Below are 15,908 nucleotides of genomic sequence, written 5' to 3'. Positions count from 1 at the left end.
ATTTAGCCCAGGCTGGCCTCTATCTCCCTATGTGGCTGAGGATGACCTTTAACTCCCATCCTCCTGCCTCCACTTTCTGAGTGTTGGCATTATGGAAGCTTGCCAACACCGCGGGTTACGCATTGAGTGTAGTGTAGTTATCCGTCAGAGCCCCAGAAGGGCAGCTGCTGGGTCAGCTTAAGATCCAGCCTCTACTATTTTAAGAAAATGGGGAATCTTTCCTCCAACTCTGCACTTTACATCCCGCCAGCAGCTCCTGGGGCCGCTTCTAGGGGAATGCTGTGTGTGCAGCTTCAGATCATTGGGACTCTACCGGTTCCCGAGGTGCCGGGAAGGGACCAGGGCCTTGCACATGCAATGCAAAAGGCGTGAGGCCTGACTCTGCGCTCTTCACTGAGCAGGTCCCCACACCTCCTTAGTAGTGTGACATGTTTCCCCAGTGGCTACTGTCGCTGGGTGCCTTGTCCTCAATGCTGGGCTCTGGGCTTCTGTCGAGAAAGGGCCTTGTTGGGAAGTTTCTTGCTTTTTGTCATTTTTGTGGGTTTTTTTGGGGGGGGGGTATTGAACAGCATTGAATATACAGTTTATAGTCTATAGGCATCATCATTACCAGTTCCTGTAAAATATGAAAACCTTATTCATTTCCTCTATTTCCAACACTGCCACTGCTCTGCATGTGTTAAGAATCAGGCCAGAGCTGTGATCTTGGTCTCAGCTTCAGACTTAGAAAACCCAAGATCGTATTAACATGGCTGACTTCGACATAGCCACATTAGTTTAACATTCTCTCAGACAAGGTAGAAGGTGACAAGGAACACCAGTGCTGACTTCTGATGGCACACATGCTGGGGTTCACCCATGCCCACACTCTCACACACCTATGCACATATGCAGAGCTTAAAAATACGTAAGATAACTCAGCAGGTAAAGGCATTGCCAAACAGTGGTTTAATAGAAGGAGAACAATGACTCCCGCAAGTTGCCCTCTGAGCTTCCACACAAGTGGTAGTACCTCTCTCTCTCTCTCTCTCTCTCTCTCTCTCTCTCTCTCTCTCTCTCTCTCTCCTCTCTCCCCTCTCTCTAGTAATAAAATAATAAAAAATACACAAGAGAGAGAAATGGGAAGGGAGGGCCTTGTGCTCCTATCTCCCATGGTTCCAGTAACAACTTAGCCAGTTTTTAATCCCCGTCCCCTGCTGATGGTGTCCTTCTTAACTCTGACTGTCTGGGAAGATCTCTCGGTGTCGTGGCCTTGGTTTGAGTTTGGTCCAGGGTTCCTTTGTGTCTGTTTCTTCGGAGTCCACTGAGGTTCTGGGACCTGTGGAGACATGTCTTCTCCAGCTGTGACATGGACCCAGGCATTCTCCCCTCAAATGTTTCCTTCTTCCCACGCCTTCTTTTGTCTTGTTAACCCTTAGAGTACTTGGTGTCCGCGTGCGAATTTCAGATTCTTCCACATTTTCATGCCTTTTTCCCTCTGCGTGCTCCAGTCTGGGGACCCTAAATATCCTGTCTTTGGTTTTCCTGACTTGTCCTTCATTGTATCCATGTGTGCAGGGCTCAGTCCTTGTACACAGGGTCGTGCATTTGATCCTGGCACCTTCATCTTCACTAGCTTGTCGCAGTTTCTCCTCAAGGGAACTGCCCCCTTTATTTATGAATGTTATTCTTTAAAAAAGAATCCATTTTCTTTGTTCAAGTTTTAAGTCCCAGATTTTAAAGACCCAAGCCAACCTTAGATCTTTTGATTCTGTTGACATTCACATTTTTTTAAACATTTAATTTTATTCCTGGGCCTGTGTAAGTGTCCGCCACCTGAGTGTCCACGGAGGCCAGAAGAGGGCATCTGATTCCCTGGAACAGTAGTTTGGTCATGAGTCGTCTGACGTGTGTGCTGAGGCCTGAACTCTGATCCTCCGACAGAGCAGCGAGCACTATCGCTAACAGAGCGAGCTCTCCCGTAGTCCCACGGTCACATTCTGTTTGTTAATCTTCAAACGCACTGTGGACACTCTGTGTGAAGAGTCAGCAGAGAAAGGCGTTCATCCCGTTTCCATTTAGAAGGGGAGCTTGGTCTTCACAGGCCCCAGCTGAGCCAGCCCTCAGCCTCTGTGTAGCCCCAATTGCCTCTGGCTTCAAATGCTCCAAGGAAGGAGTTGGACTCTTCCTGCAGCAGGATGGAACCTGAGCCCAGGGGAAGCCAGGGCTCTGCCTTGGCTCCCAGCATCTGTATTAGGGATGGCAGGAGGTGTCTCCCTCCTCTAAGACTGAGTTGCCATACATTTGTTTTGTTTTTGGTTTGTTTGTTTGTTTTGGTTTTGCAAGACAGGGTTTCTCTGTGTAGTCTTGGCTGTCTTGGAACTCACTCTGTAGACCAGACTGGCCTAAAACTCAGAGATCTGCCTGCCTCTGCCTCCTGAGTGCTGGGATTAAAGGCGTGTGCTACCACTACCCAGAAGCCATAGGTTTTTATGGCTGTTGGGGGGTCGCCTGTTCCCACCAAGGCCACCTCACATCCTGGCACTGGAAGAATCTTCTAGTAAGTATTACTGTCATTTATCCGATGGTGGCAGGGTGTGACCCGTGCATTTTTGAAGGCCTGAAACACCGTGCATGGCCGTTTCTGGGATACCCCACACTTCACTCAGTTGCTGGTAGCCGCAGTTGGTGGGAGCAAGAACACCTCTTAGTTCCTCGGTCCCAGTCTTCATGTGTTGTAGGCGATGTTCAATCATACTGTGAACCCCAAGTTCACATTTGTATTAATTAAACAAATTAACGTGGAGGCTGCATTAGCAACTAGTTGACAGAAAGTAATCATCGAGCCTCAGAGGACATCCAGGAGAGACAGAGAGACACAGGAAGAAGTAGGGTGATGCTTGGAGGGACATCTGGCTTTTTCTGGCTTGGCGAAGCCGAAGCAGGGGTCTTTCAGAGATGCCAGCAAAGAAAGGCTAGCTAACTGTGACAGGGTCTCTCTGAGTTAGCAGGTGTTTACCCCAGCCTTTGAATCTTGAGAGTCTTATTTATAAACAGAAGGATACGTTTAGTTTAAGACACCTTTAGTGGCAGCAACAGAGTTGGTGCCTGCGGGAACAGGATTCCCACCAGGCTGCACCGGGGTAACTGGTACAGCCTGGTAACTGCGGAGTTGCTATTACAGGCTGAAACAGTGGTAGATTAAGGCGCAGCCACTGTGCCGAAGTTAAAACAAGGTGGATGTGGACCACTTCGGCCTCGCAGTCTGTTCTCTGGTCTCCTGTAGTATCTTGCTTTTGAAGGAAGCCCCTTTCCCCCCGGTGATCCTCATTCACCCCAACCCTTCCCTTTGGTGTCTTGTCATTGTGCATGGTGAACCCCACAATATCGGGCAGTAGAACCCCTTTGTCTGTGCCAGTCTGACTGTGGAGCACATGGCTGGCTCCTTGGCTGCCTAAGACGAGGTTCCTGCTCTTGGGCAGCTGATCTGGAACAAGAGTAGCCAGGGCTTTTCTCTGTAATGAGAAATGATCTTGCCATTTCTGCTAACATGCAATTCCTTAGGTGGCTGGCTCAGTGGATAAAGCATTTGCTATGCAAACTTGCGGACCAGAATTCAGATCTCCAGAACCCATGTAAATACCAGATGGGCATGATGACTCAGAAGGGGGAGATAGGGGTACCCAGCGTAAGACTGACCGTATGGGTGAACTCGGGTCAAGTGAGAGACTCTGCCTCGGTGAACAAGGTGGAGAGTGGCGGGGAAGCCTCTCAGTGTCAAAGTCAAGCCTCCACACACATGCACACAAATACGTGCACATATACCCATACATATGCTTTTATACGTGTTAACATGCATATACACACACACATAGACATGTGCAAAATACTACTTCCGTTAGGCTTCTTCATGTCCTCGGCTCTGTTTCCACTGGTTCTTTTGCAGCCTAGAAGGCCTCTTTCTTGGTGGGGTGGGGAGGGTGGAGTGGAAGCAGACTCACTCTCCCAATTGTGAGCCTTAGCTTTCAAGGGCTAAGCTGTCTCTCCAGATCCTGCGTGCTCTCTTGTTAACGTCCTGGACCAACCAGAAGTGCAGCACTTTCGATATGGCTGCGTAGACTATAGGGACTTCAGAGCATCTCATATGGCGGCCAGGTGTGGAGGTGCGTGCTTAGAGCCCCAGAATTTGTGAGGCTGATGGAGAGGATGGAAGTTCAAGGCCAGCCTGGTCTACCTAAGAAGCCCTGTCTCAGGAGTGAAAAAGGAGGGTATCCTGTTGCTTGAGCTTGAATGACATGGGAGTATGGGGCTAGGCCCGACCTGGTGGTGTGGGGTCTGTGGGTCTGGTGTGGTGTGGTGTGGTGTGTGTGTGTGTGTATTGTATGTATATGTTCATGGGGGTAGTTGCAGGTAGGTGCCTGAGCATGCATTTATATGTAGAGACCAGAGGTTGGCATTGGTGTCTTCCTCAATTGCTTTCAGCCTGCAGTTCATCAATTGGGTTGCTGCTGGTGAGTTTGAGAGATTCACCTCGGCCTTTGCCTTGCTGGGGCTGGATTCAAACTCAGGTCCTTTGTGTTTTCATAGCAAGCACCTTACCAACCAAGCCATCTCCCCAACCCACCATGAGAGTATATATATAAAATCTGGGAGGGGATAAATTAAAGCCTAGCGCAGTTCTAATAAGAAATAAAGCTTCTTATTGTGTGCACACATGCCTGCACTCCCAGCACTTGGGAGGTGGAAGCAGGAGAATCAGGAGTTCAAGACCAACCTCAGTTACAGGGTAAGCTTGAGGCTAGGTTGGGCTATAGGACATCCCACCACCACCAAAGAGAAAAGCGAGAAAGAAAAAGTAAAATGAAGAAAGTGGATTTTATGAACTTGACTCCTTTGGCCATGGTGTCGGGGTGCTTGTGAGTTATGTCACAAGGGGACTTCTGTGTATTTACTTGACCCATAGAAGAGTTAGCTTTGTGGAAACATGTAACTATAGTTCAGGCTCTGGAGGGAATTGTCAGTCAGCTTTAACTGTCGATACAGCTTAGAGTCACCTAAGAAAGGAATTTCAACAGAGGGATTTCCCAGATATAACTGGCCTGTGGGTGTATCTGTGAGGGACTGCCTGTCTTCATTAGTAATTGATGGAGGAGGGCCCGGTTCTCTTTAGGCAGCACCATCCCCTAGGCAGGTGGTCCTGGGATGCATAAGAAAGCCAGCTGAGCATGAGCCAGAGAGCAAATGAGCCAATGAGCAGCATTCTTCTGTGGTTTCTGCTTCACGTGCCTTCCTGCAGTGATGGACTGTGACGTGGGAGTGTGAGATGAAGTAAACTCTTCTCTCCCCTCAGTTGTTTTTGGTCAGAGTGATTCAAAGCAACAAAGGTGACTCGGGCAGAGATCAAATGATGCTTCTGATTTGTGTGATGTCCAAGGTGTTGATTTCAATTCTTCTTATTCATGAATACCAAGGACCATCACTCCCTGGGTGCTTATGTGGAGTCTGGCTCAATCCCAAGGGCTTTCTTCTGTGGAATAATCCTTTTGTACATTGTGAAAATGTGTTGCTCCCATTGGTTTAATAAAGAGCTTAACTGACCAATAGCTAGGCAGGGAAGACGTTAGGCAGGAGAGCCAGACTGAGATAATGCTGGGAATAAGAAGGGTTGAGTTGCCACGAGATCCGAGGAGAAACAAGGTAAACATGCAGTGCTGAGAAAATGTACTGAACCACCCTGTAGAATGAAAATAAGAAATAAGGGTTAAATAGTAAGAGCTAGTTAGTAATAAGCCTAAGCTATTGGCTGAGCATTTATAATTATTACTAAGTCTCTGCGTGTTTATTTGGGAGCTGGCTGGTGGGATAGAAACTTCTGCCAACAGCTTTCCATGGATCAGGCCATTGAAACTGATCCTCAGATGCCTCATTTTACAGAGGGGGAGACCGATACAAAGAGCTTACAGAACATATTCAAGAACACAAAATGGGGATTCAAAGCACAGTAGTGTAGCCTGAATTCACATGCCCAGCCCTGTACAGCCATGACCCAGTGTGGCTCACAGGCTCATGATGTCCCCATGTCATGTCAACCACCCATCATGGTTCCAGAACCACAGACACCAAGGGACAGTTATGTGTGTGTTTCTTAGGTGTGAGGTCACTGATGTCAGTGATAGCATGGGACAGGGCCGTTGCAGCCAGTGCGTGTCTCCACACCCCAGGTTTTGGCAGGTACTGTAAACTTCAATAGTTTGTATGTGCTCACCCTCCAAGCTGATCCCCCACCTCAGCACCCTTGAAAAAACGTCGAAACACTGTGATCCCCAACTTTGCTTGCATGTGGGAACTCCTGGGAGATTTAGAGATGCTCGCACCCCTCCCCCACCCCCCAATGAAGTTCCACACTGTGAACAGTCATTCCCCAGCCTCTGGAAACTGGGAGCCTGCTTCCCATCTCTAGAGCTCTGCCTGTACAGCTAGCGTCCCCACTCAACTAGTGTTCCCCACTCAACATACTCTCCATGTGTATCCCCGTCTTAGCACACACTTTGCTCCTCTTCATGGCTAAATGATAGTTCACCGGTGATGTAACACTAATTCATCAGTTGGCAGACATTAGGATGATCTGCATTTTTGGCTGATCAGAATGGTGCTGCTTTGAGCATCATGTACCCAAGTGTGGGGGGGGTTGTACACATGTGCATGTGGGTGTGTGCACGTGTGTGGAGGGCAGAGGTTGACACTGAGTATCGGTAACTTGCTCAATTACTCTTTAGTTTTTGTGATCGATGTCTCACTGGGACCCAAGGCTCACCAATTAGGCCAGGCTGACTGGCACAAAGATCCTCCTGTTTGCCTCCCCAGCACCAGGATTGCAGGGCTTTTTATGTGGGCGCCTGGGAGCAAATTCATTCTTCCAATTTACATTGGCATTGACTTTACTGACAGATCTGCAGATCAGGTTGGTCTTGAACTTATGGCAATCCTCCTGCCTCAGGCTCTTGAGAACTGGAATGGCAGACTTGGATTGGGGCTGTAGAATTTGGTCTCTTGCCAGAATCGCATGACACTGTGGTACGTTCTTTCATTCTTTGTATGTTTCTCTGTGTAACCCTGGTTGTCCTGTAACTCATTCTGTAGACCAGGCTGGTCTCGAACTCAGAGATACCCCTGTCTCTGCCTCCTCAGTGCTGGGATTGAAAGCTGTGCCACCACTGTCTGGTGATGTTCATTCCTTCTTACAGCTACCTTTGACTTTGGGCAAGTGAATTTTCAAAAATTTATTTCACCTGTGACTTTTCAAAGCCCTCTTTAAAATAAAATCTACTTAAGTCTACAATGCCAAGTGATCTGAAGGAAGAGACTAAGGACCCGGGGGCACAGACAGCACAGTCCCAGTGACTGGGAACTCACAGGCCTGGGAAGCCTTGAGTGGGTAGGACTCCGGATGAGAAGCCCCAGGCTCACCCTCAACCCTGTCAAGCTATGGCATTCCTGTAAATCCCAGGACAAGGGACTTCCCAGTGGACCTGTCCCAGGCTGTGATGAAACCTCCTCCCATGACCCCAGTCAGCCCAGCTCGGCATCATCAAAGGGAGCAGACAACCTCTCGTGGGGAGGCCAGGCCTGCAAAAGGCACTTTGGATCTTTCGGGCCGAGGCAGGTGGGTGGATACAAACTGACCCACTCCCTAAGGTCCAAGTGCACGTAGCTGGGACCAGGGAGTATCAGAAGGAGCCATGGTGGGCTCCCCTGCTCCAGACCAAGCTGAAAGCATAGAATGGGGTGCCTGGCCTTAGAACAGAAGGGGCTGTCCTGTGGCTCAGATGTAGCAACAATAACTGCGTCGTGGTGAGCACAGGAGCCTATTTCCAGATCTAGCCGGCAGCTGAGGGACACCCAGGGCCAGCGGGCAGCCAATGGATAGCCAGGGCCAGCCTGCAGATGAGGGACATTGGGAGACAGCCTGTGGCAGAGGAAGAACTCTTGCCTCCTATTTCTTCCCAGTTAGGGCGCTCAGGAGGCAGGTCAGGCCCTCCCAGCTCTGGCCCTGCTGGTCCTGCCTGGCTCATGGCTTCAATTGCTCTCCTCACAGAGCAAGAGAGTGGAGCTCAGAGATGCCAGTTGTGACTCAGGCCTGTGTTGCTCACCCTTGGCCACGCTGTCCCCAGGCCTCTTGAGCCAGATTGGGGGGGGGGGCTATGACACCCAAAGCAAACTAGAAGATCTGACTCCAGGCATCTGTTGTGCTACCACGCTGGTAATGTCAGAGAGAGGAAGGCTTTGGGATCCCTGACGGGATTCTGACTGCCATCATGGAACTGGGTTCCAGAGTGTTGAAGAACTTTGTGCGGGAAGATGACGTCAAGGTAGGAGGGCAGCACCTGGAGAACTGAGGCAGGAGAATCGTAATGGTGAGGCTAGTTTGGGCTACACAGCGAGACCCTGCCTCAAAAAGAAAGAGGAGTAGGGAAAGAAAGAAGGAAGAGACCAACATGGGACTGTGTAGCAAGTCAACAGTGCTTAATGCTTGAAACCAAGCAGGAAGGAGGGAGGGGACCTTGGCAGCCACTCCAGCTTTCGTTCCCAGGACTGCTCCTCCCTGCTTCTCCCTGTGCCACTGTCAGCATCTCCCAGTGTGACACTGCTTAGAGGCTCCAAGAGCAATATTGGCTTTGAGGCAGGTCCCAGCAGAGCCCTCAGGTGGGGGCTGGGATTAGCAGCCCCCCTCGTGGCTTGGGGGCCCAGTGGCTCATCCTTGGGGGTTTTCCTTCCTATGGAGAGGGCTGTACTCTGGCTCCTGGTAGAGGAGGAGGCTACATACAAGTGGCTTTGATCGCATCAGACCCCAGCATTCTCATTGTTTTTTGTTCCAAACCCCAGGCCAGGATTACATTCAGCCTTGCCTCCAGCAGAGAAGTCAGTGGGTAGGCGGGGCTTGTATATGTGCGCACGCGCTCTCTCTCTCTCTCTCTCTCTCTCTCTCTGTCTGTATTGTGTGTGGTGTTTGTTTATATGTACATGTATGTGATGTATTTTCAAGTATGTGTGCAGTATACGCGTGATGTGTACTTATGTGTATATATGCATGTGTATATATGTATTTGTATGTATGTGTAACTATGTGTATGTATATGTTAACATATGCGAATGTGTATTATTATATGCATGCGTGTATGTGTATTATAAGTAAATACGTTTATATAGACATACAAATGTGTATGTATGTGTGGGTATATACGTATGTGGATGGTGTGTGTGGATGTGTGAGAGGAAGGCTCACATCACCAATCTTTGACACTCCAATAAGCAGCAGTAGATCCTGTTCACTTTCTCTGATGGCCATCTGGCTGTGGGTGTTGCTGGTCCCCCTCCTGGCTCACCTCCCCCAGCCCTTTCCTGTTCCCTCCTGCTCAGGGTGACTCAGAGACAAGCACCACACACAGGCCCAGCTGCTGGTCCTCTCTCCAGAAAGCACTAGGGCTCAGAGGTACAGGAGGGGGTCCAGGCCTGCAGCTACAAGCAAGGAGACACGGATGGGCAGCCCACAAACTTCCTATCATTGGGGCAGCGTAGCTGGATTGAAAGGGTCCAGCAAGATAGTTCAGCAGGCAAATGCACCTGCTGCCAAGCCTGAAAACCCGAGTTCAATTGGCCAGGACAGACATGGCGGAAGCGGGGCTCTCACGTGTCCTGACCTCCGCATGCAGTGGTGCAGCACACCCCGCCCCCAATGTAAATTGTTAAGTTTTTCAAAAAGTGTTCATCTCCCTGCTGAGTGTGAAGGGACGCAGGGCCAGGCAGGAGCAGGAGGCCCCTTGAGGAAGTCCTGGTGTTCAGCAAGGACCAGGAACCTCAGGGCCATCAGTGGGACTTCCCCATCACTGGGGCTGCCCCACAGTCCAGCCAAAGTGCTCACCCGACACCTAGGTGAGGATCACGTGAAGAAGAGGATGGAAGAGAAATTGGGGCAGGAAGAGTCACTGAAGTGGCTGCCAGTGCGGATGACCAGAAGAGGTGTCTGCTCAGCTGAGACCTGAGGTGAGCTGATGGGCAGGTTCACGAGAGGGGAGGGAACAATGGCAAGCAGAGGGTGGGGGAATGAGGAGGGTGTTAGGAGGACGGTGGGGAGAGAGGGCGAGGGAAACTTTTCTTCATCTCTGCCTGCTGAACCAGGCATGAGTGACGACAGCATGCGACCTCTGGTGGCACAAGACAGAAACTGCCCTGAATCAGAAGGCAGATGAGTTTACTTGCCCAAATTGCTGGTGAGGGGCTGCTAGTCAGGGCTGGGTGAGCAGCAGCGCCCTGAGTAGGAAGGCAGTGAGGTGCTTGCCTGGGTGCAAGTTGAAGTGCTGAAAGTTCAATAGCCAAGGCAGACAATTTAAGTTTTAAAATCATGTTGGGAGCCCAGGGTGGTGGTGCATACCTTTAATCCCAGCACTTGAGAGGCAGAAGCTGGTGGATCTCTGAGTTTGAAGCCAGCCTGATCTACAGAATGAGCTCCAGGACAGCCAGGACTACATAGAAGAACTTTCTCAAAACAAAACAAATTGATACAGCATGGCTTATGGCAGCTCATCGCATTCACCAGCAGACTCTTCAGGAGGCGCCCACCATGCCAAGTTTTACAACACGGACCCAAGGACTGGTTCCATAAGCAGTTACTTAGAGGAGTGTTGACCAGGGTCCTCAGGGTTGGACATGTGCTGGTGTCCTGCTGGACTTCCCCAGCCCAGACACTCAGTGACTTTAAGCCCGTCTTTCTTGGGAGCCTGCTGCCTCGGGCAAGACGCTTATCTCACAGAAACAGAAACAAAAACAAAAATAAAACAAAAACCAAACCCTAAACAGTCAAAGAATGTTGGTGAGAATGCCTCTTGCTTCCTGTGCTGGGCTAGCAACCTCTGTCCAGCCCACCACCCATCTACAGTGACACAGCATCCTGAGAGCTGACTACGAAAACCCCTCGCACAGAACATGCCATGCAGTGAGCGAAGCTTCACTGGCAACAGCTACCCAGGAAGGGCCATGTGCATTCTCTCCTGGCCGGCTGTCCCTCACATGCTGTACTCAGGCAGAAGCAGCAGTTGTGAACGGAATTCAGTCCCTGTCCGGTGAGGACTCAAGTCTTCAGACTGGAAACCCAGCTTACCAACTTCACAAGGCACTTCATCTTTGTTCTGCCTCCCCACCGCTTGAGACACACCAACTCCCTTCTCTACCCCATGAGCTTCAAGACCTATGGACACTGGGACGGTAAAAACCTACCTGCTGCTGTGTTCTAGTCATCTGAAAGCCGTAAGCCTGCTTTTCTAGAAAAGAGAAACTCGGAATGCTATTTCTCCATCTTTTTATTGTGACTCTCAAAAATATTTCAAGAATTTATCCATACTATATTTAATTATGGGAAGAGGGGCATATGCATGTAAGCAGAGGTACCTGAGGAGGCAGAGCCAATGGGTCCCTTGAAGCCTGAGTCCTGGACTAGAATCCTTTGGAAGAGCGAGCACCACAAGGCCACCTCTCCAGCCCCTCAAAAACACCTTTTATAATAAATTCCAAATACACCCATGTAAAAATACGCACCTAAAACACTTCGGAAAGCAGTCCACTGTATCCCAGTCAGTCTATTGTGCTCTCTCAAAGTGATAGTTATATCCCACTAAACTGGCTTGAAGCAGTCTTCGTACACACGCCCCAAATCCCAGCAGGTCAGAGGGAAGAGAGAGAAACACTATCCCTGCCTTTCTCTCTCCAGGACTATAGTACTGTTCTCACATCAATGCCACCGGGAATGCATGAGGTCCACAAGCCACTGTTTGGGAGGAAGCCTATTTGATTTGATCTGAAACACTCAGGGCTAGGGGTGGGGATGCAGCTCAGGAGTTCAAGGTTTTATCCTCATCACACACAGCAAGCGCGATGCCAGCCTGAGTCACACACCCAGTTCTGCCTAGACCAGGCCTTGTGCACATTAAGCTCCTGAGAACAGTGAACCGCAGGTGTCAGTGGCACAGCACCATCGCAGGCCACTTACCAACGACCCCACTGCCTAGGCCCAGCTGCACCCACAGCATTCTCACCGGGAGACAGTTACTATGGCAACTCTGCTACCCGACCATGGACCGCTTTCTCCCTCTCAGGCGCACTTCATCTAACTTCTTCAGTACTGGCCCGGACTTTTTGGATGAAGTACCATAGCTCTTGAGAAAGGCTTCAAACACCGTCTCGGTGTGGGGGTGGGTGCTGAGGAAGGCCTTCTCCAGGACATAAAGGTCGACGCCTTTATCTTCCGGCAGTCCCGAAACAAAACTCAGCCCGAAGTCGATGAGCACGATGTGCAGCTGCTCCAGGGGCCGCCTCAGGAGCATGTTGGAGGTGGTGAGGTCCCCTTGAATCAGGTCTTCATCATGCATTCTAGCCAGAACCTGCCCGATTCTCCTGGCCAAGCCCAGGAGGCACTGGGGGTCTTTTTCAGTCTCCATAGTAGATTGGATATAATCTCGAACAGTCACCGAGTCTTCGATTTCTTCCATATATAAGCAGTTAGAAGCATAGTCCACGAAGAAGACAACCGGAGCAGCTATACCTGCAGTGGACACACAGGTGCTAGTGAGTGCGTTCTGTATGAAGGAGGCGCCACCTGCACAGGTAGGGCCAGCTTTTCAGTCTAAATCTACTTACTCTGGAGCAGGGTTGAGGAATACGGTAGGAATGATAGAACTTACCCAGAAGCCTGCCCAAGCCCTGCCCAAGCCCTGCCCAAGCCCTACTCAGGTCCCTCAGGACTATGGCCCAGCCCAGGGTGCGTCTGCAAGTGTCAAAGCTTGCTCCTCTTTCTCAAGTCACCTTAGGACTGGAATTCATTGCTACTCCCTCAAAAAAAACAAAGGAAACAGAATCCAGAAGGGAAAGCATCCTCCAGTCTGAGGGCTACCTGACTAGCAGGAGGCTAAGCAGCATGTCATCTTATAGACCCATCTTTTTCCCAGGACAGGCAGGTTCAAATCCCGGTTCCCTCCTTATTAGTGGTGAAACCTCAAGGTTTCATTAGCTTCTCTATATCTCGGTCTCCGATACTGTAATGCAGTAACAATAGCTCCAATTAACTCCAGGACTCTCCTGAATGCCAACCTCGTCCTCGTCAGGGACACTTTCCTAGAAACTGGAGACATGTCAATAAAGATGAAGGTAGCAACCATCCTTGTCTGATAACTTATAAAAGAGGGTGAAACAAAAAATATGAACACTACTTTAGAGCTCCATTAAGTCTGCTAGGACAAGAAAATACCGGCCTGTTCACTGTTGAATTTTCCCAGGTGGCCCGGACCTATTAGTGCCCTTGTGCCGAATAAATGCCTATATATCTATAAGTGTAAAAGCAAAAAAGGTCAGTGCTTAGGAGCCACAGACAGCCCGCGTGGTGGCTGTGGAAACTCGGGCAGTTTCTCTTTGTGCCTCAGTTTCTCTGGAGGACAGTTCTGTTGGTGGGAGTGTAAATGGTACTTTTAAAGAAGAAAAAGGAATCATTTCATGAAATCAGACGTTTACTGAATGCTTTGTGAGCATTCAAACATATGACACATAGACCTTCTCTAATGATCACAACATCCCTGAGATTCCCATTACACGCAAGGAAACTGAGGAGCGCGGTGCTAAACGACTCGCTGAAGGGCCATGCGGGAAGCAGCGCTTAAGAGTCTGAATCGGCGAGCCTGGCTTCTGGCTTCGGACACGCGCCTGGTAAGGCACCTGCTGCTTAAAACTACCAAATGGAGGGGGGAGGACAGTGAGCAGAAACAGCAGAAACGGGGAAACTGAGGCTAAAAGACACAATGAGGGACAGTTGCCGAGCAACAAACCAAACGGAAACGCGTCCCGTGCGACGCCGGGACTCCTTAAACACTTCTCTGGTCCCGTCTCCCGGGTCTCGGAGCCCTATGAAGTCCCGTCCCGTCCCGTCCCGTCCGCCCCATCTCCCGGGCCTCGGAGCCCCGTCCACCCCCGTCCCGTCTGCTTTACCCGCGCGGCGGCAGCGGAGCAGCGCCCGCGCTTCCTGCACCGTCCTCCGCCGGCCGAGCCGCGCCTCCAGCGCCGGGTGCCGGTAGCTCTTGGGGAAGCGATGCTTCACCACGGCCGCGCGGCCCTGAAAGCGGCCGCGGAAGACGCGCGCTTCGGCGCCCTGCTGCACCAGCTCCAGGCCGCTCAGGAAGAGCCGGCTCCGCTCCCGTGCCGCGGCCAGCGCCTCGGCTTCCGCCTCCTGCTCCGAGGACGTCTCCGCCATGCCTCGGGCTCGTCCGACTCCGGCAGCGCCGCTTCCGCTCACCACGGAAATCCTCGGGCCTCTTCCGCCACACGACACTGCCTCCGCCCCACTTCCGCCCTGCCGGAGTGCTGCCGCCTAGCGACCTTTCGGAGCTCTGGCTTTCCGGACGCGTTCCTTGGCCCTTTTTTAGCTCTTTAAACCAGAATCAAACGTTCAATGGCTCGTCACTGTGCTGAGGATAAAGTACCTACACCTTAATTCAGCCCATGAGGCCCTGCAGGGAGCTCCTGCATCTCTTAGAGACTCACCCCCACTCCCACACACCTCCAACACCCCACCCCTCCCATCCTGCTCCCTCTGCACAGTCTTTGCTTCTGCTGCTTCCCCTGGGGGAAATGTTCTTCCCGCCCCTCATCACCTAGACCCCTGTAGACATCCTTTTCCCGCAACCCAGGGTCACTTTCCAGACAAGGCCTTCTGGTCTCTCTGAAGAGAGGGACACCAACTCTCGTCCGCCCTTGTTTTCTAGGTGCCGACCCTGTCCCTCGGACTCCCTTTGTTTATGGCCATGAGACTGCTTGATTGAAGCCTACCTCCCCCTAGGGAGCTAGCAGTCAGGCAGAGGATTGTGTGGTTCCTACCCTTCCCCCAGCGCCAGAGAATGGGTACCCACCTACAGAGTCTTTGGGATAGAGAAACAAATAGAATGGGTGCATACCTGTGTTCCCAGCGCTCAGAGGCTGAGGCAGGAGGCTGCAAGTAAGACTTGAAGGGTACTTAAATTCAAATTTTGACCTTTTAAGAATATCTTAGGGGGGGCTGGAGAGATGGCTCAGAGGTTAAGAGCACTGACTGCTCTTCCAGAGGACCCAGGTTCAATTCCCAGCACCCACATGGAAGCTCACAACTGCCCATATTTCCAGTTCCAGGGACCAGACACCCATGACAAAACACCAATACACATAAAAAAATAAAAGTATTTTATCACTTTTTTTGAGAATTTTATACAATGTATTTTGGTGACTTTTTTTTTTTTTTTAAATTGCCGAATGGTGAAGTGGAGTTGATGGTTTCTTGTCTGTCTGGGTGCTGAAAGGGCAGTTTAGAGATACGGGTGCAGACCTTAAAGATGCCGAAGGAGAAAATGAGTTGACTGGAGAGATGGGACACAGGCTAGGCCACAGCTGGTCCCTGTGACTTTACAGGAGCACAGGAGGCTGGAGATTAAGGGTGGTGGTAGGGACCCTCTTCATTTGGTTTCTCGGAGCAGATAGTAGTACAGTGCAGGTTTGAGTGGAAAGTCAACTATGCAGGCTTCATCCCAAGAAACATCAGAGAAGAGTGATAGGAACGGGAGGCTGCCAATCCGAAGTGGGTTGGCCAGCTACATGCCACAAGGGCCAGCAAGTTCCTACTCAGAACAAGAGCCAGTGTGGAGAGCTAGTGTCTTCTACAGTGGGGAGGGTCCTAAGAAACGGAAATTTTATCCAGGAAGAGGGGTAGAAATGGACAGAATGTCTGCAGGAGAGAGCGACTCCCTCCAGGACAAGGCCGGCCATTAGCAGCTGTAGAGCTTACCCCACAGCTAGCTCTGTGCACACAGACATAGCGGGTGTTCCACTCTTTCTAGAATTCTACCACTGCAGAGAGAAGCAGAGAC

General features: G+C 50.7%; 1 protein-coding gene across 2 annotated transcripts; it reads right to left on the bottom strand.

Annotated features, from left to right (window-relative positions):
- Nucleotides 1–1,098: 1,098 nt before the first annotated feature.
- On the bottom strand, nt 1,099–14,331 carry Tp53rk (TP53 regulating kinase). Of its 2 annotated transcripts, XM_050151249.1 has the most exons (3): nt 14,005–14,331; nt 12,066–12,571; nt 1,099–5,713 (listed from the first exon to the last, which is right to left on the bottom strand). In XM_050151249.1, the coding sequence occupies exons 1-2, from the start codon at nt 14,264–14,266 to the stop codon at nt 12,093–12,095; spliced, it is 741 nt and encodes a 246-aa protein (XP_050007206.1). In that variant the 5' UTR covers nt 14,267–14,331; the 3' UTR covers nt 1,099–5,713; nt 12,066–12,092. The 2 variants fall into 2 exon arrangements, with proteins under 2 accessions (XP_050007206.1, XP_050007205.1); XM_050151248.1 differs by lacking the exon at nt 1,099–5,713 and having other exon boundaries at nt 11,316–12,571; nt 14,005–14,330.
- Nucleotides 14,332–15,908: the final 1,577 nt, after the last annotated feature.

Source organism: Alexandromys fortis, unplaced genomic scaffold (genome assembly GCF_014885135.2).
Source record: "Alexandromys fortis isolate MF-2015 unplaced genomic scaffold, M_Fortis_MF-2015_v1.1 scaffold_27, whole genome shotgun sequence".
In the NCBI taxonomy this organism is placed as follows: domain Eukaryota; kingdom Metazoa; phylum Chordata; class Mammalia; order Rodentia; family Cricetidae; genus Alexandromys; species Alexandromys fortis.
Note: the sequence above shows the minus strand (reverse complement) of the source record. Positions and strands in the feature narration are given on the sequence as shown.

Coding starts and splice junctions, on each gene's coding strand:
- Tp53rk (XM_050151249.1), bottom strand. CDS start 14,266: ATGGCGGAGACGTCCTCGGAGCAGGAGGCGGAAGCCGAGGCGCTGGCC. Junction 12,572..14,004: donor GCTCCGCTGCCGCCGCGCGG/GTAAAGCAGACG, acceptor TGTCCACTGCAG/GTATAGCTGCTCCGGTTGTC.